Source organism: Stegostoma tigrinum, chromosome 42, assembly GCF_030684315.1.
Source record: "Stegostoma tigrinum isolate sSteTig4 chromosome 42, sSteTig4.hap1, whole genome shotgun sequence".
Classification (NCBI taxonomy): domain Eukaryota; kingdom Metazoa; phylum Chordata; class Chondrichthyes; order Orectolobiformes; family Stegostomatidae; genus Stegostoma; species Stegostoma tigrinum.
The window spans coordinates 14,258,038-14,282,183 of record NC_081395.1 but is presented as its reverse complement, the minus strand read 5'-3'; the positions used below and the strand labels follow the sequence as shown (position 1 = coordinate 14,282,183).

Sequence of the window (24,146 nt, the reverse complement as noted above, 5' to 3'; positions counted from 1 at the left end):
GCTGCCAGACCTGCTGAGCTTTTCCAGCAGCTCTACTTTTGTTCCTGATTTACAGCATCCGCAGTACTTTTGGTTTTTACAAAATCTGCCATTTTTTTAAAGACAGCAGAAATCTCCGGCAGCGCTGTCGTCATGACTTGCACGGACCTATTGCAGTGCCGTGCTTCAAACTCCATGAGGCAGCCAAACTCTGTGACAGACAGATCCCTACCTCCCCACCTATGTTCTCCTCTATCCATCTTCGGTCCGCCTCCCCCTCTCTCCCTATTTATTTCAGAACCCTCTCCCATCCCCCTCTCTGATGAAGGGTCTAGGCACGAAACGTCAGCTTTTGTGCTCCTGAGATGCTGCTTGGCCTGCTGTGTTCATCCAGCTCCACCCTTTGTTATTCTGGAGACTCCTCCGTCCTCAGACCTTATGTACTCCCTTTGCTGCTGCATTTGTCTTTTTTGTGTTCCTCTTCCGACTTACCCCACCCACATCACTCCACCATTGGAGCTGCCGAGGATACAAGCTTCTGGAATTTCGCCCCAACTCTCTCTATCTTTTTTAAGATCTAAAAATCGTCCTGTCTAATCAAGGTTTCGATCATTTGTGAAGCTCCTTCGCGAGATTTGCCAATGTGAAAGGTTCTAAACAATGCAAATTGGTTGTTGTTATTGTCATACATTAGGAGAAACAAGAATTACATATTGGTTCCCCGGCTCAGGAAGAACCCTCATTGCTGGACCTGATGAACAGCACCAAAATACAAGGAGCACCGCGCATGCTTCAGCTCGCGCACAGACAAGGGTGATTGATGTGAGTTCTGGACCAATAGTAGAACAGGGGCGGGGCTTGAAGACGGGTCGGCACGGCTGCTGGCCTTCCAACCAATTGGAGTGAATGAGGGGCAGGACTAGTGCAAACCACGTGATCGCACGAGCGCATTGCAGTAATCGCTAATGATCAAGGCTTGGGCGTCTGTGGAAGGTGCAGGACACGGTAAAGAAAGAAATAAACAGCAGAAAGTGGGAGGGAAATGATATTGGTACAGCCTGAAAGGTTTTAACTTAGTGCATGTCGGAGAACACACATTTGAAACTCCCAGTCTCGCGTTTGCAGTAAACAGGAAAACGCCTTGAATGGCGACGGCCCGAGTGACTGCCACCATCTTTATTGGGGGCAATGGTCCGCGGGACACATGCGCGGACGCCAACTTTGTAGGGGGCAAGCTGCAGCGAGACACATGCACATCCTTCCCTGGCAGGGAGTGATAGGGGAGGATTTACACAGAGCAAATTCAAGCCTAGAAAAATGTTTGTTTCTTCTGGATATCCTACCCAGACTGTGGGATCATAACAGCTAACACTGCTGTGATTTACCTCTTTGTCAATATTTAACTTTCTCAGTTTCTAATGATGGGTATAATTTAGCCCTGTTTAGTATTCTGTTGTTATTTTCACAGATTTTTGTAAATGAATTTTTTGCTGCTGCTGACCAAGTGCTGGTCTGTTACCAGATTCATTGTTCCACGATATGTTTCACTGTCAGGAATTCTTTTTCCAGTGGAACAGTCCACTTCCATTCTGTTTCAGGCTACCAAATTCTGCACTATTTTCATTCTCTGTAATTCATTTTGCACTCACTGAAACATTAAATGTGTTTCTCCCTTGACAAATACCAGCAATCATTGCCAAAGCCCTGCTCCCTGTGGAGAATGGAATCGTGACCTTATTGCGTAGCTGCAGTTTGTATGGTGAAAGTGCTCCCACAATGCGGTTAGCTAAGAAGTTACACGTCATTCACCCAGTGATAGTGAAGAATTGACAATATGTATCCAGATCAATGACAATTTGTATTTTAATCATATTTATAATTTCACAAAAACATAATCAAGGAACTCTTTACCTGAGCCCACAGGTAGAGATATTAGGCCATGAGAACAAAACATTGCCAAATATGGGGATTTTAAGGACTATCTTAAAGGAGGAAAGTGAATTTGAGAGATTTAAGGTGGGAATTCCAGACCATGTTTCCCTGGCAACTGTAGAAACAGCTGAAGCAATTAATAAACACTTTGGAGTCTGAAACTAAATGAGTTGTTGAGGTTTCAAAGGTTGTATGGTGTTGCGAGATAGGGATGATCACAGTCAGCAATTAAACCATGGTGTGAATTTTAAAATGTTGCAGGAGCCTTTGTAGATCAGGAAGCACAGCAGGGATAGGTGAACAAGGTACATGTGAGCACGTGGGCAGCAGAGTGTTAGATATTTTTGAGATTACAGGGAGGTTGAATGTGGGAGGCTGGACTGGAGTGTTTTGATAGTTAAGTCTAGAGGTAACAGGAATGAATGAGAGTCTCAGCAATTGAGCTGAGACTAGTGTGGAGTTGGATGATGTCACTGAAGTGGAAGTAGGTGGTCTTGGTGTGGGACTAGGCTGTTACTCTCATTTCACCTCACCTCTGCAATTCAACTGTTCGTCAAGTTGTAAATCAAGTCTGAAACAAGGTCAACAGCTGAGAGGTCCTTGTGGAGTCCAAACTGGATGTCACTGAGCAGCTGCTGCTTGATAGGACTATTGATGATACTTGCCACCACTTGATTGATGATCAAGAGTAGACTGATGGAGGGGAGATTGTCCCAGTTGGTTTTGCCCTGTGTTTTTGTGCTGAACATACCTGGGCAATGTTCCATGTTGTTGGTAGGTGCCAGGGCACTGAAACAGCTTGGCTTAACGTGCAGCAAGTTCTGGAGAACAAGTCCTCAGTACTATTACCAGAATGTTGGCAGAGCCCATGACCTTTGCGCTATTCGTCTATTTCTTGATATTATTTGAAGTGAATTGAATTAGCTGAAAACTCACATGTGATGTTGTGGGTCTCTACAGAAGGCCAAGATGGATCATCTCCTTGGCACTTCTGGTTGGAGATTACTGGAAATGCTGTAGTCTTTTGCGTGGATGGCTTGAGCTCCTCCACAGGTGTGGTGATTTTTGGAGTGCTTCCTCCAGCGACTTGTTTAATTGCTCATCACCATTCACAACTGGGTGTGGCAGAATCATAGAATCCCCACAGTGTAGAAATGGGCCATTCAGCCCAACAAGTTGACACAGACCCTCCCCCTACCCAAACCTGTAACCTTGCATTTCCCATAGATGATGCACTGAAACTGCACTGCGGAGCTTGTATCTGACTTATTGGTTGTGGGATAACTTAGCTCTGTTTCTTGCTGCGTATGCTGTTTGACATATGTAGGTAGTCTTGTTTGGTGGCTTTATCAGATTAGCACCTTACTTTTAGATATGCCTGGTGATGCTCCTGCCAATGCCGTCCTGTACTATCCGTTGAAACAAGGTTGATCCCCTGGCTATGTGGTGATGGTTGAGTGGTGTATATGCCAGGCCATGAAATTGCTGGAATTCAATTTCACTGCTGTTGATGGCTCACAGCACCTCATAGATGCTCAGTTTTGAGTTCCTTGATCTGTTCGAAGTCTGTCTGGTGGAGCACGATGATAGTACCACACAACACAGTGGACAGTATTCTCAGTGTGAAAGTGGGGCTTTGTCTTCACGAGAACTGTGTGGTGGTCGCTCTTACTGTTACAGTCATGGACAGATGCATCTGTAGCTGGCAAATTTGTGATGATGAGATCAACTATGTTTTTCCTGTTGTTGGTTCCCTCGCCACCTGCTGCAGACTCATTCAAGCAGCTTTGTTCTTTGGGACCCGATCAGCTTGATCAGTAGAGGCAAGCTACTCTTGATGGTGGACATTGAAATCCTGTACCTGGAATACATTTGGCTCCACTTACACCCTCAGTGGTTTCTCCAAGTGTTGTTCAACGTGGAGGAGCTCTGATATTTCACCCAAGGGAGGACGGTATGCGCTAATCAGCAGGAGCCATGAGACTTCCAGGTATCTGGAGTAAATGCTGAGTACTCCCAGGGCTAATCATTCCTGTCTGTACAACACTGTGCCACCACCTCTGCTGGGTCTGTTCTGCTGACAGGACATGACATATCTAGGGATGGTGGTGTGTGGGTCATTGTCTGTAACGTATTATTCCATACCTGTGTCTATATCCGGCTGTTGCTTGACTAGTTTGAGAGACAGCCCTCCAAATTTTGGCCCTAGCCCCCAGATGATAGTGAGGAGGATTTCGCAGGGCTGAGAGGCCTGATTCTGTGTTGCACTTTCAAGTGCCTTGGTAGATGCAAAATGGTCCATCCGGTTTCATTTGTTTGTTGAGATTTCACAGTGATTAATACAACTGAGTGGCTTGCTGGGCTGCAATGAGGTTAGCAGATTTCTTTTCCTGTAGGACATTAGGAATTTATTTTCTGCCATTGGCATTGGTTCCATGGCCATTAGTTGGCTATTAATTGCAGTTATTTTTTATTGAATTCAAATTCCACTGTCTGCTGAGGTGGGATTCGAACCTGGACTTCGGCTGTGCATTTTAATATTCTGGATAAAAGTTAAACACATCAGGTTTGTTCACTTCTTTTAAAATGTCACCAACACAAGTTTTGCTTCCTTCCAAAATGCAGACCATTATCCTGTCTTCTCCATCTGATCAGCTGCCTGGCCGCTTCCCCGCACCCCCTAGCCCGTCTTTCTTGTTGCTCCTCGTATTTAGTCCTAAATTTACATCTTTCTCCAGTGTCTTGTCACGCCTTATCAGAACTCATCTTGACCCTTTACCCTATCCTTGCTGTACTACAGACACTCTAACTCTCTATCTCTTCTCCTACTCCTCGTTGTCACTCCCCCAAGCCAATTCACAGATAGTGTTCCTTGTTCTGTCCTTCTCTCTTTTCTGGTTACGTCCTTCTGACCGTTCAGTTAAAAGCCAATATTTGACCTCACCGTCATTGGAAAATCCCGCTCCATCTCCACTCTGTTTTTCCCCTCCAAAGCCCATGTGTTTGGTGTCCATCAAGAATCTATCCATGCCCCCTCCTGTTTGTCACCTACATACTGCCAGGAAGTGACATTGTCCAAAAGAACCGTGTTTGTTTTCACATGTACTCTGTTCTATGCCCAACTCTACCTCACCACCATCCCTCTCCATTGAGCCACTGACACTCAATTATCAAACTGCTAATCACGCTTACAGCTCTGGGTGAGCAGAAACATCCTCCAGTGAAACATTGGGATTGTTAAACCCTTCGCCTTCGGAACTGTCTGAGGCTGAACTAAAATCCTCACAATACTGCTATCATATCTGACACCAGAATGAGCTACTGATCACCCATCTACACAATCACAAACACCAGAGATTTCAATGTCTCAAGTTTTCCTCACCCCAGCTCATTTGTTACCAAAACCCTTACCTGTGTCTGGATTGTTTTCAAATTGATGATTCTGCAACCTAACCCTTGATCAAGAATCTGGTCTGAGACTCCCATGATAGGAAACATCATCTTAGCGTTTATCCTGTCAAAACCCTTAGGAATTTATATGTTTCAAAGAGATCATCCTTCATTCTTCCAAAATCCAGTTAGTATATTTCCAACCTGTTTAGCCTTCTTTGAAATACCTTCAATGACATCATATATTTCCTTAAATAAGTGGAACAAAACTGCTTGCATTAGTCCAGATATGGTCTCACCAGTGCTTTGTACAGTTTCCTGAAGACATATACCCCAAATTCTTGTACTGCAAGTGCCTTGAAAGAAAGGACAACATTCCTTCGCCCGTCCTAATTACCGATTGCTACTGTGTGCTAGCTTTCTGTGTTTCCTGCACAATTACCCCCAAGACTCTGTGTGACAGCTTTCTGCAGTTTTCACCTTTTAAATAGTAGTCTGTTCTTTTATTGTCTCTTCCGAAATTAATAACTTCACATTTTCCCACATTATACTCTATTTGCAAACTTCTTGCCTACTTATCCTATCAATATCTCTCTGTAAACTGTTTGTAACCCTCTCAGAACTTGAATGTTATGACTGTTCTATGAGATCCTCCCTCATTCTTCGAAACTCTTTCTTGGGAGCACTGGACAGCAGAACATGTGCAATTGCTATCTTTGTAGAACATAAGTGTTTGGAAGGACTGGGAGCAGCTTGCTGCCCATTGTTCTGAATGGAGGCTAATTGTCCATCGACCTGCGTTCGCCTTTAACACACAATGCCTTATTGATGAGGGAGAGTGGCAGCACGTAAGAACAGAAAAGGCCGCAAATGCTGCTCTCTGCATTTCACTAACTCTTGGAAAATTCAGATCGTGTGTCAAAGGCCTGTGCTCTGTTCAGTCACTGAACTCCGAGGTGGAAATTCATAGAAATGCACAAAACATTCCCCCTGAATCGACTGCTGACCTCCATAAGGAGTAATGTGCAGCAGAGAGAATGCACGGTCACCCTGGGCCAGGACAAGGGGATGTTGTGAATTTCTACCCTAGACTGACAGTGATGGATTTTGTCAACTTGTGTTACAGGCTATTACAAGTAAACGTGCAGGTGGGAGTCTCAATGATTGTAACACCGAACTCTGACAGAATTATTCAGTTCATCAGGACCTGGATATTTGCATTGAGTGTGAGTATTGTGTTCCAGCTCATTCACACTTGCTGCATAAATTCTTCCTTTAATCACCTTATCCTCTGGGTAGATATTTCCCCCAAAACCTTCAATATGTATCCTGTAATCCTTTTATGATCAGCTCATGATTGTAAGGTTTATCATCCTAAAGTGTAACTATTGCAAACACCTCTATCAAAGCTTCCTTCAATTTCTTCTGCTACATGAAGAACAATCTCAGTTTCTCCAAACACCTGATTCCCCAAGAGATAGTAAGAACTGCCGATGCTGGAGTTAGAGGTAACACTGTGTGGAGCTGGAGGAACACCTGATTCCCCAATGTCTGCTTGCTATCTATAAGGCACATGTCAGGATTATGTGGAACATTCTCCACTTGCCTGCATCAGTCAGCTCCCAACAATATTAAAGAAAGTGAACAACATACAGGACAAGCCACTGTGATTAGTGTCCCATCCACCACCTTCACCCTTCCGTGTCTCAATCGCCAGGGCACAGTGGCATCACTGTGTGAAAGGTAAAGTCACCATTGTCCTACCAAACCATAGGCTGCTCTCTCATTAGAGGGGGATGACTGATCATGGCTTAAACTGCAGGTGGTCACACTCCAGACAACAGGGAGATGTTGAGAATGAGAGTCCATCTATTGTAGATGGATATTCTCAATCTGTACCAGCAACACGCATGTTGAAAGAATGAACAATGTGAAAAACCCCTAACCATGCAACGAATATACCTCATTCCATGAAACATCCTGGTAAATCTTCACTGCACCCTCTCAGGGACCTTGCCATCCTTCCCAGTGAGTGGGTGATCTTTGATTTGCACAGATCCAGATGTTCTGTTCTTGTGTGCGATGTCATCATGCAGTGACAATTACTGTCTGTAAAGAGTGATAGATACGCAAATCCTGAAAATGTTCAAGACGTATTTAGATACACACTTGAGATGCGAGACAGACAAGTCTATAGCCCAAGTGCTGAAGGATGGGATTAGAATAGTTATGTGGTAGTTTTCTTTACTGGCGCAGACCCGATGGCCACAGGGCCTTTTTCTGTTTTGTAGACCTTTGAGACACTTAATATAGGAATATGACAAACCACATTTGAAACCAGGTCAGAGAAGGTGATATTAGAATAAATGGCACATGATTAGTCATTTATTTTCTGGAGGAAAGTGAGGTGGAGGCAGAGCAGTTTGAGAGAAAATTCTGGAGCTCGGGATCCTGGAGTCAGAAAATGCCTCAATCAAGTGGAGAAATAAAAATGGGGTGTCCTAAAAGAATAGTATTAGAGGAAAGCACATATCTCAGAGATTTATGAGGCTGAAGGAGATTAGAGATAGTGAAGATTCTGAGGCTGGTGGAGATTACAGAGTTAAGGAGGGTTTGTGAGGCTAGAGGAGAGTTATATATATATAAAGGGAGTATGACGCTGGATGAAATGACAGTGATAGAGAGGTAGCAAGTTTTGAGAAGATTTGTAGCTCAGGTTGAGGTTCTGGATGTGAGTTTGCTCGCTGAGCTGGAAGGTTAGTTTTCAGATGTTTCGTCACCATTCCAGGTAGCATCATCAGTGAGCCTCCGACGAAGCGCTGTTGTTATGTCCCGCTTTCTATTTATCTGGTTAGGTTTCCTTGGGTTGGTGATGTCATTTCCTGTTCTTTTTCTCAGGGGATGGTAGATTGGCTCCAAATCAGTGTGTTTGTTGATGGAGTTCCAGTTGGAATGCCATGCTTCTAGGAATTCTCGTGCGTGTCTCTGTTTGGCTTGTCCTAGGATGGATGTGTTGTCCCAATCAAAGTGGTGTCCTTCCTCATCTGTATGTAAGGATACGAGTGATAGTGGGTCATGTCGTTTTGTGGCTAGTTGATGTTCATGTATCCTGGTTGGGATTGGGACAACACATCCATCCTAGGACAAGCCAAACAGACACGCCCGAGAATTCCCAGAAGCATGGCATTCCAACCGGAACTCCATCAACAAACACATTGGCTCCAAATCAATCTACCATCCCCTGAGAAAAAGAACAGGAAATGACATCGCCAACCCAAGGAAACCTAACCAGATAAATAGAAAGTGGGACATAACACCAGCACTTCGTCGGAGGCTCACTGATGATGCTACCTAGAATGGTGACGAAACGTCTGAAAACTAACCTTCCAGCTCAGCGAGCAAACTCACATCCAGTGATAGGGAGGGTTGTGAGGTTGTAAGAGATGACGACGATAGGGACAGTTGTGAGGCTGGATGAGATTACTGTGATAAGAGAGGGCTGTAGTGGCTGGAGGAATATACAGAGGTGGCAAGAGTTAGAGTCAGACAGCACAAAAACAGATCCTTCATGCCAACCATAACCCCAAACCAAACTAATCCCACTTAACTGCGCTCGGCTCATATCCCTCCAAACATTTCTTATTCATGTACTTGTCTAAATGTTTTATAAACATTGTAACTGTATCCACATCCACCACTTCCTCCGGAAATCCATTCTACACATCAACCACTCTGTTTTTAAAAAAAATCCCTAAAGTCTTTTTTAAATCTTTCCCCTCTTGTCTTAAGAAAATATCCATCATAGTCTTGAAATCTCCCACTCTAGGGAAAATACACCTGTCATTCTCCTTATTTTTACCTTTCATTATTTTATAAACCTCTATAAGATCATCTCTCAACTTTCTATGCTCTAGTGAAAGAAGTCACAGCCTATCCAGCCTCCCCTTACAACCCAAACCTTCCAGTCCCAGCAACATCCTGGTTCATCTCTTCTGAATCCGCTCCAGCCTAATAATATCCTTCCTATAACAGGGTGATGAGAACTGGACAGGGTACTCCAGAAGAGGCCTCACCAACATTCTATACAACCTCAATGGAATGTCTTAACTCCTGTACTCGGAGGTCTGAGCAATAAAGGTAAGTGTGCTAAACGCCTTCTTAACTATCCTATCTATATGTGATGCAAACTTCAACAACTTTAACCCCTAAGTATTTCCGTTCTATAATCTCTATATTCCATTCTACTAACCAAAGGCCTACTTTTAATTGTTTGAGTCCTGCTGTTATTCATTTTACCAAAATGTAACATCTTGCATTTTTCTAAATTAAATGCTATCTGCCACTCTTGAGCCTACTGACCTAGTTAACTAAGATCACTTTGTAATTTTAGATGAGCTTTTTCAATGTCCACTATGCCACCAACTTTGGTGTTACCAACAAACTTATTAACTATGCCTTTTGTATTCTCATCGCAGCCATTTATATAACTGACAAACAAAAAGGGGGCCCAGCACCAATCCCTGTAGAGCACCACTGGTAACAGGCCTCCAGTCTGAAAACAATCCTCCACCATTACAATGTCCCTTGTTTTTAAGCTAATTTTGTATCCAATTGGCAAGGTCACCCTGAATCCCATGTGATCTACACTTACTAATTAGTCTACCATGCAGATCCTTATCAAAGGCTTTACTAAAGCCCAAATAAATGATGGATACTACTCTGCCCTCATCGATCTTCTTAGTTACAACCTCAGAAAAACTCAATCAAGATTGTGAGACACCCTCTCACAAAGCCATGCTGACTATGCCTTTCTAAATGTATATAAATCCTATCTTTCAGAATCATCTCCAACAACTTACCCACCACTAAGATCAGATTCGCAGGTCTATAGTTCCCAGGCTTCTCCTTACATCCTTTCTTGAACAATGGCACAGCATCAGGCACCTTGCTCGTATTTATACGTGATGGAAATATTTCTGCAAGAGGCTCCGAACTTCCTCTCTAACCTCCCACAAAGACTTGGAATACACTAGATCAGGCCCTGAAATATTATCCACATTTATGTTTCTCAGACTTTCAGCACTTCCTCTTCTGTAATGTGAACTATTTTCAAAACATCAACGTTTATTTTCCTGAGTTCTCTGGCCCCCTTTTCTTTCTCCACAGTAAAAATGGACACAAAATATTCATTTAATATCTCTCCCATCTCCTGAGTTTCAACACCAAGATATTTGCTTGATCTTTATGAGTCTGTACTGTCTCTAGTTCCTCTCTTGCTCTTAATATAGAAGCATAGGATCCCTACTGTGTGGAAACAGCCCATTTGGCCCAACAAATCCACACCACCCTTCCGAAAAGCATCCCACCCATCCTCCTACCCTTTCCCTGTAACGCTGCACCCCACCATATCTAATCCACCTAATTTACACACCCCTGGACACTACAGGCAATTTAGCATGGCCAATCCACCTAACTGGCACATCTTTGGACTATGGGAAAAAACTGGAGCACCCGGAGGAAACCTACACAGACACGGGGAAAAAGTGCAGACTCCACACAGACAGTTGCCTGAGGGTGGAATCGAACCCGGGTCCCTGTCACTGTGAGGCAGCAGTATTAACCACTGACCTTTCTTTGCATTATCTTTAACCTGATTTGTCAAGGCTATCTCACATCCTCTCTTTGCCTTCCTGGTCTCCTTAATTAGAATGTCCCTACACACTCTGTATTGTTCAAGAGATTTATTTGAACTCATTGAACGAATTCTTCATCATCTAGATCCTTCATACTATAGTAGTCCCAGTCAATGTTAGGAAAATTAAAATCACTTACTATTAAAACCTCATTATTTTTATATATATCTGAGATTTCTCATCATATTTCTTCTTCCACTTCCCTCCATAGTATAATCCTGTCAAGGTGATCATTCCTTTTTTATTTGAAAAGCTCAAATGAGTAGGGTGGGGGTTTCTTAATATGTCTTATTGAGAGGTATTTCTTGTTTAAAGTTTTAAAATATAAAACATAGCTACTAACTTATTTTATGGTAGTGTTTTTAGAACAGTAAGACTGTCTTTTCTGGGTCTGTAGATTTTTAAGGTTCAGAGATGGCCTTTTGTAGAGTGATGTGCTCTTCTTGTTGAATGTGGGTGATTAGGGAGAATTTCAATGATCCTGATGATTATGTTTGCAGGAAGTGTGTTTCATTGCAAAACCATATCGGATCACATGCTTCAATTGGAATGGCAGTTAGAGGCAATGAGAAATTTATGGTAGCTGGGGGGTGGATGTTTCTGGAAGGTAGAAAAACCATAGATACAGTCAGGTAACTGCATTACTATTAGGCAAGGTAGATGGGGTAGGCAGGTAGTGCAGGCATCTCCTGCAGCTGTCCCCATCTCAAACATGTATGCTGTTTCGGACAATGCAGGAGGGTATAGACTGTCGGGGAATGTAGCAGTGACAGCAGGTTACTGTACCGTGACTAGCTCTGTTGTCATGAGGGCTATGCCAGGTTCTAAGTGATCAATTATGATAAGGGACTCCATAGGCAGGGGTGCAGACTAATGTTTTTGTGCTGATAGTGAGATGTCAAAATAGTGCTTTTGCCTCACTGGTGCCAAGTTCAAGGATGTCTTGGAGGGAGTGCACAATATTCTCAAAAGGGAGCATGGCCAGTAGGAGGTCATTGTGCATTGGTGCCAATGACATAGGAAGAGAACAGGGTGAGGTCCTGGTGAGAGATTATAGGACATTAGGCAGGAGGTTAAAATGTGGGTCATCAAGGGTAGTAGTATCTGGATTATTCCTGGTGCCACGTGCTAGTGAGAGTAGGAATAGCTGCTGAGAAGCTGGTGCTGGGGAGAAGGAGTCACATTTTTTGGATTATTGGAATCTCTTCGGGGTAGAATTGACCTGCCAAAGAAGGACAGATTTTATCTGAATTGGAAGGGCACTAATATACTGGTGGAGAGATTTGCTAGTGCTATTTGGGAGCTATTAAACCAGCAAGGGAGTGGCGGTAAACCCAAAGAAATGATGTGAAAAGAGATCAATCCAAGGCTGGTACAGTTGAGGAGTCAAACAGTCAAGGCAGAAAATGAGCTAGGACTGACAAGTTATACTGCATTTATTTCAGTGTAAGAGATCTGACTGGTAAGGGAGATGAACTCAGGGCATGGTTGGGATCATGGGATTGGGATATCATAGCCATTACAGAAATGTGGCTCAAGGATGCATAGGACTGGCAGCTTAACGTTCCAGGGTATAGATACTATAGGAAGGATAAATTGGGGGTGGTCGTTGGGGGGGGCAGCAGGGGGTGCAGGGGGCAGGGAACAAGAGAGGAGGGGGAGTGGTGTTTTTGATACAGGATGAATTATAGCTGTACTTAGGGCTGATATACCTGTGAGTACATCCAGTGTACATCCATATTTGGGTGGAACTGAGAAATAAGAAAGGGATGATCACCTTATTGGGATTACACAATAGACCCCGCTGCCCAAAAAAAAGTCTTCAGGAAATTGAGAAGCAAATTTACAGAGAGATCTCAATTATCTGTAAGAATAAAAAGGTTCTAATAATTGGAGATTTTAAATTTCCAAACATAACCTGGGCCGTCATAGTGTTAAGGGCTTGGAATGGAAAAGAATGTGTTAAGTGGACAAGAAAATTTTCTGATTCAGTTTGTAGGATGTACCTACTAGAGAAGAAGCAAAACTTGACCTTCTCTTGGGAAATAAGGCAGGTCAAGTGACTGAGGTATCAGTGGGGGAGCACTTTGGGACCAACAATCCCACGGCGCAGTGGCTTGGTGATTAGCACTGCTGTCTGACACCACCAGGGATCTGGGTTGAGTTCCACCCATGGGCATCTGTCTATGTGGAGTTTGCACATTCTCTCTGTATTTACATGGTTTCCTCTGGGTGCTCTGATTTCCTTCCACTGTCCAAAGAGCGTTCCAACCAAGACCCACTCCCCTACATTTCCCATAGATAACCCACCTAACCTAAACATCCCTGGGCACTATGGACAATTTAGCATAGCCAATCCACCTACCCAGGATGAGGCATTCCACTGCTGTACATCTCAGATGCCCTCGTTTTTCAAGGACCGCAACTCCCCCTGACCCGCAGTGGTCGAGAACGCCCTCGACCGTGTCTCCCGCATTTCCCGCAACTCATCCCTCACATCCCCTCCCCACAATAAAAACCAATACAGAATCCCCCTTGTCCTCACATACCACCCCACCAACCTCCGGATCCAACGCATCATCCTCAACACTTCCTCCCTCTGCAATCCGACCCCACCACCAGACATTTTTCCCTCCCGCCGCCCCCCCCCCCCACTCCCCCATCTCCCTTCCAGAGGGACCACTTTCTCTGTGACTCCCTTGTCCACTCTACACTCCCCTCCTGCCCCACCACACCCAGCACTTTTCCCTGCAACCACAGCAAGTGTTACACCTGCCCCAACACCTAACCCCTCACTTCCATCCCAAGCCCCAAGAAGACTTTTCACATCAAGCAGATGTTCACCTGCATATCTGCTAATGTGATATACTGCATCTGTTGTTCCCGTTGTGGCCTCCTCTGCATCGGGGAAACCAAGCGGAGGCTTGGGGACCGCTTCGCAGGACATCTGCGCTCGGTTCGCACTAGACAACTGCACCTCCCAGTCGCGACCACTTCAACTCCCACTCCGCAGATGACTTGTCCATCCTGGGCCGCCTTCAGTGCCACAACAATGCCATCCGAAGGTTGCAGGAACAGTAACTCATATTCCGCTTGGGAACCCAGCAGCCCAATGGTATCAATGTGGATTTCACAAGCTTCAAAATCCCCCCTCTCCCTACTGCATCCCAAAACCAGCCCAGCTTGTCCCCGCCTCCCTAACCTGTCCTTCCTCACACCTATTTTCCTCCTCCCACCTTAAGCCCCACCCCCTTGCTCTACCTACTGACCTCATCCCGCCCCTTGACCTGTCCGTCCTCCCTGGACTGACCTATCTCCTCCCTACCTCCCCACTTACACTCACCTTTACGGCTCCATTCCCACCTCTTTGACCGGTCTGTCTCCTCTCCATCTATCGTCTCCTCTGTCCATCTTTTATCTGCCTCCCCCTGTTTCCTTATTCATTTCAGAACCCCCTTCCCCTCCCCCATTTCTGAAGAAGGGTCTAGGCCCGAAATGTCAGCTTTACTGCTCCTATGCTGCTGCTTGGCCCGCTGTGTTCATCTAGCTCTACATCTTGTTATCTCGGCATCACATTTACTGTTTGCTAATTTGCCGCAACCGTCCCAGGGTCTAACAAATTTTAGTAAATTACCACGAGTGCATTTGCTATTTCCCAAACCATCTCTTTTATTCCCCTCAGATGCATTCAGTCAGGGCCAGAGACCTGTCTACCTTTGCCCAACACTACCTCTTTAGTGATAATGATTTTTAGGTCATCACCTGCCATTACCTCCGAAGGCCTTCAAAAATGAGATGATGGCGTACAGCGACAGTATGTTCCTGTTAAGGTGAAGGGCGAGGCTAGGTGTAGAGAATATTGGATGAATAGAAAAATTGAGGCTTTGTTCAAGAAAACAAAGTAGGCATATATCAGGTGTAGACTGCTGGGATTGAGTAAATCCCTAGAAACTATAAGAGCAGTAGGAGTATACTGAAGAGGGAAATCAGGGGGACGGAAATGGGATGTGAGATAGCTTTGGCAAATAGGTTTAAGGAGAATCCAAAGAGATTCTACAAATATCTCAGGGACAAAAGAGTAACTAGGGAGAGAATAGGACCCCTTAAAGATAAACAAGGCAGTCCATGGAACTGCAGGAGGTAGGAGAGACACAATGCGACTATTTCATGGCAGTTTTTACTGTGGAAAGATATGGAAGCTGGAAAATTTGGAGAAACAAGTAGTGATATCTTGAAAAGTGTCCATTTTACAGAGGAGGAAGTACTGGATGTCTTAAAATGCATAAATGTGAATAAATCACTGGGACCTGATCTGGAGTATCCCAGAACTTTGTGGAAAACTAGGGAAGTAATTGCTGGGCCCTTTGCTGAGACACTTGTATCATCGATAGCCACAGGTGAGGTGCCAGAAGGCAGGTGCTGTTATTTAAGAAAAGTGATAAACAAAGGTCAGGGAACAATAGACCGGTGAACCTGAAGTCAGTGGTGGGCAAGTTCTTAGATGGGATCACGAGGGACAGAATTTACATGAGTTTGGAAAGGCAAGGGAAGATTTGGGATTGTCAACATGCCATTGTGTGTGGAAATCATGTCTCACTAACGACTGAATTTTTAGAAGAAGTGACAAAAGATTGATGAAGGCAGAGCTATGGATGTTGTCTGTATGGATTTCAGAAAGACATTCCATAAGGTTCTGCACAGTAGACTGGTTAGCAAGGTTAGGTCACATGGAATACAGGGAGAATTAGCCATTTGGATACAAAATTGGCTTGAAAGTAGGAGACAGAAGTTGTGGTGGAGGGTTGCTTTTCAGACTGGAGGCCTGTGACCAGCAGTGTGCTGCAAGGGTCAATGCTGGGTTTACTGCTTTTTATCATTTATAATGATGTGGGTGTGAACGTAGGAGGTATGGTTTGTAAATTTACAGTTGGCACCAAAATTGATGGTGTAGTAAACAGTGAAGAAGGTTACCTCAGAGTGCAATGGGACCTTGATCAGATGGGCCAATGGGCCGGGGATTGCCAGATGGAGTTTAATGTAGACAATTATGAGATGTTGCACAAAAACAAAGTTGCTGGAAAAGCTCAGCAGGTCTGGCAGCACCTGTGGAGGAGAAAACAGAGTTAATGTTTCGGGTCCGGTGACCGTTCCTCAGAACTGATGGTGGCTAGGAAAGTGACAGTTTATATGCAGAAAGTAGGGAGGTGGGTGGGTTAGGGAATAAATGATAGGATAGAGCCCAAAGATAGAGAAAGACAGTTGGACAGGCAATGGAGTTTCTAACGATTAGGCTGGAAGGGTGAATAGTTGTTAGTGGGGTCTGTCAGTGACTAACACTGGGGGGTGTGGAGTGGTAGGCTATGTGGTAACAAGGCCAGGTGTGTGGGGTGGGGGCTGGGGCACAGGGGAGTTTAGGCCCTAAAATTATTGAACTCAATATTGAGTCCAGAGGGCCATAGGGCCTCCAAGCGGAAAATGAGGTGTTGATCCTCCAGCTTGTGCTGGGCTTCACTGGAACACTTTCGCAAGCTGGAGATAGAGATGTTGGCCTGGGAGCAGGGTGGTGCATTGAAATGGCAGGCGACAGGTAGTTCAGGGTCTATTTTGTGAGCAGAATGTAGACGTTCTACAAAGCGATCACCAAGTCTACGCTTCGTTTCCCCAATGTAGAGGAGACCACATTGTGAGCAGCGAATGCAGTAGACTAGATTCTTGGAAGTGCAAGTGAAGTGTTGCTTCACTTGGAAGGTATGTTTAGGCCCTTGGATACTGGGGAGGGAGGAAGTAAATGGGCAGGAGTTGCACCCTCGCCGGTTACAGGGGAAGGTGCTGTAGAACTGTGGGGAGGTATTGGAGGTGAAGCAGGTATGTACCGGGGTGTCCTGGAGGGAACGGTTCCTATGGAAGGCGGACAAGGGAGGGGAGGGGAATATGTGTCTGGTGGTGACAACTTGCTGGAGGTGGTGGAAATGGTGTCTGATAATCTTCTCGATGTGGATGCTGGTGGGATGGTCGGTGAGGATAAGGGGGACCCTATCGCTGTTGCAGGAGGGAAGAGAACTGGTGAGGGCAGAAGTGCGGGAGATGGGTCGGACCTGATTGAGGGCCCTGTCGACAATGGAGTGGGGAATCCTTGGTTGAGGAAGAATGTGGTCATTTCGGAGGCTCCCTTGTTGAAGTTGGCCTCATCTGAACATGTGCGATGGAGACGGAGGAACTGAGAGAATGAGATGGAGTCTTTACAGGAAGTGGGGTGTGAGGATGTATATTCCATGTAGCACTGTGAGTTGGTGGGTTTGTAATGGATATTAGTGGCCAGTCTATCCCCAGAAATGGAAACAGAAATATCGAGGAAGGGAAGGGAGGAGTCAGAGATAGACCAGGTGAAAGTGAGGGCAGGGTGGAAATTGGAGGTGAAGTTGATGAAGTTTTCCAATTCTGAGGAAGGGTCACCTGACCTGAAACGTTAACTCTGTTTTCTCCTCCACAGGTGCTGCCAGATCTGCTGAGCTTTTCCAGCAACTTTGTTTTTGTTCCTGATTTACAGCATCCACAGTTCTTTTGGTTTTAATGAGATGTTGCACTTTGGTAGAGCAAATCAGGGCAGGATAAGGTTCCGGGGAGTGTAGCTGAACAAAGAGACTTTGGAGTGCAGGTTCATATTTCTTTGTAAGTGGAGTTGCAGGTAGATAGGATGGTGAAGAAGGCATTTGGTATACTTGTCTTTACTGGTGTGTGCAATGAGTGTAGGAGGTCATGTTCTGGCTGCAGAGGATGTTGATTTGGCCACTTCTGGAATTCTGTGTTCAGTTCTGGTCTTCCTGCTATAAGAATGATATTGTTAAACTTGAACGATTCAGAAAAGATTCATGAGTATGGTGCCAGGGTTAGACGGTCTGAGCTACAGGAGGAAGCTGAATAGACCTGGGCTATTTTCCCTGGAGAAGCAGAAGCTGAGGGGTGACCTTATAAACTTCCATAAAATCATGAGGGGCATGGATAGGATGCGGAGCCAGGGCCTTATTCCCAGCTCAGGTGAATCCAGAATTAGAAGACATAGGTTTAAGGTGAAAGGGAAGTGATTTGAAAGGACCTAAGATGCAACATTTTTAAGTTGAGTGTGGTACAAATATGGAATGAGCTGCCAGAGAAAGTGATGGAGGCTAGTTCAAATACAACATTTAAAAAGCATCTGGTTAGGTACATGAAGAGGAAGGGTTTAGAAGGATATGGGCCAAATGCTGGCAAAGGGGATTACACTAATTTAGAATACCTAGTTACCATGGACAAGGTGGATCGAAGGGTCTGTTTCTGTGCTGTACATCTCTATAACTCTAATGAATTAAAATTAAGATGGATTTCTGTTTTGTGGAGAGGTAGCAGTAGCTTAATTCTCCTTGGAGCTGAGAAGGTTAAGCAGTGATTTAGTCCAGGTGCAGATTTGTTTCCAGGACATTTAATTTGCAAAGAGAGTGGGAGAAAAATTATTAATGTTATCACAATTTTTGGTAACCGCTTGTCAGACAATTGGCAAATGCTGCAGGGTAAGAATGTGAAAATTATTTTACTCAGTAAGTTTGAGCATCTGGAACAGTCTGAATAGCAGCTGGATGCAGATTCAAGTTATTCTCAAAAGGGATTTGGAATTTAACATTTTAAGGAATTATTCGGAGAGCTATGGGCAAATGACAGGAAAGTTGGAATAGATATGCAGTATCTCCAGAGAGCGAGTACAACCCAAATGGGCTGAATAGCCTCTGTACTCTTGAACACACCACACCATTCACTGTGAATGATGAAGCCCATCCCAGAATGCAGAGGGAGGCTCCCACCGCCCACCGCCCACCACCCACCTCACAATGGGGCCTGGCTGATTGATGGCAGCTGTAGACCAATAGGAGGAGAGTGGGCATGGCTGGCAGACTGACCAGAACTGACTGGTCCTCCGGCCAATGGGAGTGAATGAGGGTGACAGAAAGGACCGCAAATGTTGGAAGCTAGAGTCAATAAATGTGGAGCTGGATAAGCACAGCAAGTCTGACAGCATCCAAGAAACAGGAAAGTTAACATTTCAGGCCGAAACCCTTCTTCAAGATTCCCTGGGAGTGAATGAGGCGTGCGGTCAGTAGAATGACATGTGACCATGAACTCTGCAAGTGCAGTGTTGCTGTGAGTGGGACCTCAGTGAGTGTGAGGGGAGTCGATGGAAAAGCTGGGGTGGGAGAGACTGCGGATTTAGGGAGAACAATGGAGTCAGTTAGAGTGGACTGGGAGGTTTTGTAAACACCATTGTGGGCCACTAGACCCAACTTAGAAACCCTGATGAGTGAAAACCGAAAGAACTGCGGATGCTGTAAATCAGAGACAAAAACAGAAGTTGCTGGAATAGCTCAACAGGTCTGACAGCATCTGTGAAGGGAAATCAGAGTTAGCATTTTTGGTCTGGTGACCCTTCCACAGGACTGATGGTGGCTGGGAAAGTGTGGGTTTTCATGAAGAAGTTAGGGTCTGGGGAGGAGGTAAGGAGTCAACCATAGGTGAGGATAGAGCTCAAAGAGAGAAAAGAGCAGTCGGACAGACAATGGAGTACATAATGATTTGGCTGGGAGGATGAATAACTGTTTAGGGGGACTGTTAGTAGCTAACAGTAGGTAGTGTGTAATGACAGACGATGAGATAATGGGGCCTGGTGTATGTGTTGGGGTAAGGACACGGGAGAGTTCAGGCCCTAAAATTGTTGAACTCAATGTAGATTTTCCTAGCTGGCATCATTCTAAGGAAGGGTCAACGGACCCGAAACGTTAACTCCGATTTCTCTTCACAGATGCTGCCAGACCTACTGAGTTTTTCCAGCAATTTCTATTTTTATTTCTGATTTACAGTATCTACAGTTCTTTTGGTTTTTATTTACGGGGATTTTCTAAGTCAGATCTAGTGGCCTACACTGGGTGGTTATAACCTCCTGGTCCACACTAACTGACTCCGTCTTTCTCCTGGTTTCCACTGTCTCACCTACCGTCCACTCGCTAAGGCTCAGTCACAGCGACACTGCACCTGCACAGTTCGTGGTCGAGTGTGGTCCTGCTGGCCCCACTGCTCATTCACTTCCATTCACTGCAGAGTCCCCAGAGGAAAGTGAGGTGTTGTTCCCACTGTGGAACATCTGCAATGCTCAGAATGTCATTGGCAGCACATTTAGTGGATCGGTCACACTGCAGCTGAGGATTACATAGGCTGAAAAGGAATGGGTGACCATCAGACAAAGTAAAAAGGCTCAGGAAGGAAGTGCAGGAGTCAGCAGTGGTCATCCTTTTCTCAAACAGATTCGGTGCTTTGGATACTGTTGTCCTCTTGGGGGCAGCAGCCATGTTCATGGCACTGTGGCCAGCTCTGCTGCACGGAATGGGAGGAAACAGAATGTCAGGAGTACAGTGATTGAGGATTCAATAATAAGGAGTATGGACAGGCACTCTGTGGTCACAGATGTGAATCCAGGATGGTATGTGCCTCACTGGTACCAGGGTTAGGAATGTCATGGAGTGGCCGTAGGACGTTCTGGAACAGCAAGGTGAACAACCACTGTTTGTGGGAACATGTGGGAACCAATGACATAGCTAAACAAAGGAATGAGGACCTGAAAGCTGAATATAGGAAAATAGATACATTAAAATGCAGGATATCAAATCTAGTTATATAAGACCTACTCCCCGTGCCACTGTTAGTGAGAACAGGGATAAAAAGTTAGATCAGAAGAATTTATGGCTGAAGAAATGGTGTATCATGGTGCAATTTAGATTCTTGAGGCATTGGGACAGTTTCTGTGCTGGTGGAACCTGTACAACCCTGAATCATGCCCCTGTGCAGAGCTGGGACAAATCTCTTTGCGGGAGCTTATTCTAGTTGCATTGGTGAGGTTTTAAACTAGATGACATGGGCATAGGAACTAAAGTGTAGGCTTAGATGAGTCAGTTTCTGATCAGGAAATGGGCGATAGAACAATATTAGTGATGTAGTCAGCTGCTCAGAAAGAGAAAAGAAACAAAGATTAACTGAGGATCATGTCCTTCTTCAAACATCAGTCCTGACATCCCAGGAATCAGTCTGGTAAACCTACTTTATGATCTGTCAATAGCCAGGGCATCCTTCCTTGGGAACAGCGAACACTGGTACACACAGTACTCTAGATGTTGTCTCAGTAAGGACCTTACAGCAAAGTATCTCTGCTTTTATACTCGAATCCTCTTACTTTGAAGGCCAACATATGATTTGCATTCTTCACTGCTAGCCATTCCTGCATGCTTCCTAAAAGAGAATCACAGAGAAACACTAAACAAAATGAGGTCAGAAACTTGGTATAAAATTGTTGAACACAATATCCCCATCATATCTGTGCTGGCCATCAAGCACCTACTAATGCTCGTCCCATTTTACAGCACTCAGCTTAGCTTATTTCACAGAGCTTTGTATGATCATTTAACTACTTCAAAGCCGCAATGGTCCCTGCAACTGTCACCATTTCAAATACTGCTAGACCTGTTGAGTATCTCCCGCATTTTTCAGTTTTCATTTCAAATTTCCAGTATTTTTTTTGTACTTGTTCTTATTCCTTTTAGAGGGATAGAAGGGTCTGGGATGAAAACAGGAATAGTTGAGTTGTAGATATATAAAATGCCTCTCCAACCTCTATCTTTTGCTGTAGTTTTGTGCAAAAATGGATTCATTCCCCCTCCATAGAACGTTTATGGACCAGTTAAGTGTTAATGATAATCCAGCTGTTTCCCCAAGTGTCGGGCTCCACAAATTACCAGATTCATTTCTCTCAGTTTCACAACCTGTGTATGTTCTGGTTTCTCACTGATTGTATTTGTTTCCTGTTTGAAAGACTGATTTGCAATTAGAGAATTCAAATGAAACCATATCCACATCTGATAGTCACTCTGTTTATCACAACCCAATTATCTCAGGATTTTGAACATTGAAGGAAAATACACCGTTCACACTGGGAAGTAACTGTCTGTGAAAGTTCATCTGAAATGTCCAAACACCAGCGCAGTGACAGTCGGGAGAGACGGTGGAAATGTCGGGATTGTGGGAAGGGATTTCTGTACCCATCCCAGCTAGAAACTCACCAACACAGTCACAGTGGAGAGAAGCCATTTATTTGCTCTCATTGTGGGAAGGGATTTATTCGGTCATCCCACCTGCTGGAACACCAGCGAATTCACACTGGGGAGAGACCATTCACCTGCTCTGATTGTGGGAAGGGATTTGCTCAGTCATCTAGCCTGCTTAAACACCAGCGAGTTCACACTGGAGAGAAACCATTCACCTGCTCTGATTGTGGGAAGGGATTCAATCAGTCATCCAACCTGCTGAAACACCAGCGAGTGCACACTGGGGAGAAGCCATTCACCTGCTCTGAATGCGGGAAAGTATTCACTCAGACAACTCACCTGCTGATACACCAACGGATTCACACTGGAGAGAGACCATTGACCTGTTCTGTGTGTGGGAAAGGCTTTGCTGATTCGAACTCCTTGCTGATACACCAGCGAGTTCACTCTGGGGAGAGACCATTCACCTGCTCTGAGTGTGGGAAGGGATTCACTTGCTCATCTAACCTACTGAGACACCAGAGCATTCACACTGGGGAGAGACCGTTCACCTGCTCGGATTGTGGGAAAGGATTCACTTGCTCATCTCACCTACTGATACACCAACGAGTTCACACTGGAGACAGACCATTCACCTGTTCTGAGTGTGGGAAAGGATTCAATCGGTCATCCTACCTGCTGACACACCAGCAAATTCACAAAGAACCACAGTTGAAAGATTTCACTCTGACTCACACTAAGGAATGAACCATGGTTTAGGGCTGTTTGTATTAAAGTTTTTAATCCCTGCTGAATTAAAGGTGCTGATGTTGTTAATTAAATGTTAATAACAAATGTGTGCATCAGTGGGGTAGGTTTTGGAAATGATCACATCATCTCTGTACATCAACACATTCACATTGTTGAAAGACTCTCCATCTGCATGGAGAAGGGATTTCCTGATTCATCAGGACTGGTTAACCACCAAAGAATTTCTAAATGATTTTAGGTGTTGCTTTTTTTATACTACTGCTGTCAATATCCAAGCCATGTTTTTTGGGCTTGTTTCTGGTAATCATAATCATAGAATCCCTACAGTGTGGAAACAGGCCCTCTGAAGACCATCCTATCCAGACCTATGCCCCTACCCTTCCCCAGTAACCCTGCATTTCCCATGGCCAATCTGCCTAATTTACTTATCTTTGGATTCCAGGAGGAAACCCACATAAGCACAGGGAGAATATGCAAACACCACACAGTCACCTAAGGCTGGAATTGAACACTGGTCCCTTGTACTGTGAGGCAATAATGCTAACCACTGTTCCACTTTATGTTTGTACACACCATACGTCTGGCTACTTATTTGAGAGAAAAATAATATAAAATCAGCTTTTTGTTGAACACTACTGTGCATCAAGTTTTTGTTTTATCTCTAAAGCAGACTCATTTACTCTGAGTAAGCTCGTGGCGAGCATAAGAACTGGTTGGAGGAGTTTCTATAGGCATGCTAAGAGAAAAAGATTATTGAAAACTAATATAGATCCCTTACAGAAACGGGGGAATTTGTATTGTGGAAAAAAAGGAATGGCTGATGAATTAAATTCATACATGGGTGCACTGGTGGTCAACATCCAAGATTCTTTGGACTCTTTAGCACAATTCCCACAGACTGAAGGGTAGTTAATGTAACCTCACTGTTTAATAAAGGAGGTAGAGTGAAAACAGGGAATAATAGACCAGTGAATTTGATACATGTACTGGGGAAGTTGCTTGAATCCATTGCTAAGAATATTATAGTAGAGCACTTGGAAAACATTGTTATAATCGGGCACAGTATGGATGGATTTGCAAAACGGAAATCATGCTTGACCAATCTGTGGGAATTCTTCAAGGATGTAACAAGTAAAGGTGCTGGTTTTCAAAGAATGGAGAGCTGGAGGGAGTGGAGGAGCAAACGGAGATATGGAGTGTTGTAGTAGCTGCTGGAAAAGTGTAAAGGTTATAGGGAGACTTCTTGGGCCTGGGGAAGGTTAGAGAGAGAGAGAGTACAGGCTGCAGA

The 24,146-nt window shown here is 44.6% G+C and overlaps 1 protein-coding gene across 2 annotated transcripts; it reads left to right on the top strand.

Annotated features, from left to right (window-relative positions):
* Nucleotides 1–891: 891 nt before the first annotated feature.
* LOC125449343 (gastrula zinc finger protein XlCGF8.2DB-like) lies at nucleotides 892–23,490 on the top strand. Of its 2 annotated transcripts, XM_048525061.2 has the most exons (4): nucleotides 892–984; nucleotides 6,428–6,527; nucleotides 9,334–9,438; nucleotides 21,959–23,490. In XM_048525061.2, the coding sequence occupies exon 4, from the start codon at nucleotides 22,028–22,030 to the stop codon at nucleotides 22,853–22,855; it is 828 nt and encodes a 275-aa protein (XP_048381018.1). In that variant the 5' UTR covers nucleotides 892–984; nucleotides 6,428–6,527; nucleotides 9,334–9,438; nucleotides 21,959–22,027; the 3' UTR covers nucleotides 22,856–23,490. The 2 variants fall into 2 exon arrangements, with proteins under 2 accessions (XP_048381018.1, XP_048381019.1); XM_048525062.2 differs by lacking the exon at nucleotides 6,428–6,527 and having other exon boundaries at nucleotides 912–984.
* Nucleotides 23,491–24,146: the final 656 nt, after the last annotated feature.

Excerpts from the sequence above, each read along its gene's own strand:
- LOC125449343 (XM_048525061.2), top strand. The coding sequence starts at position 22,028 with ATGTCCAAACACCAGCGCAGTGACAGTCGGGAGAGACGGTGGAAATGT.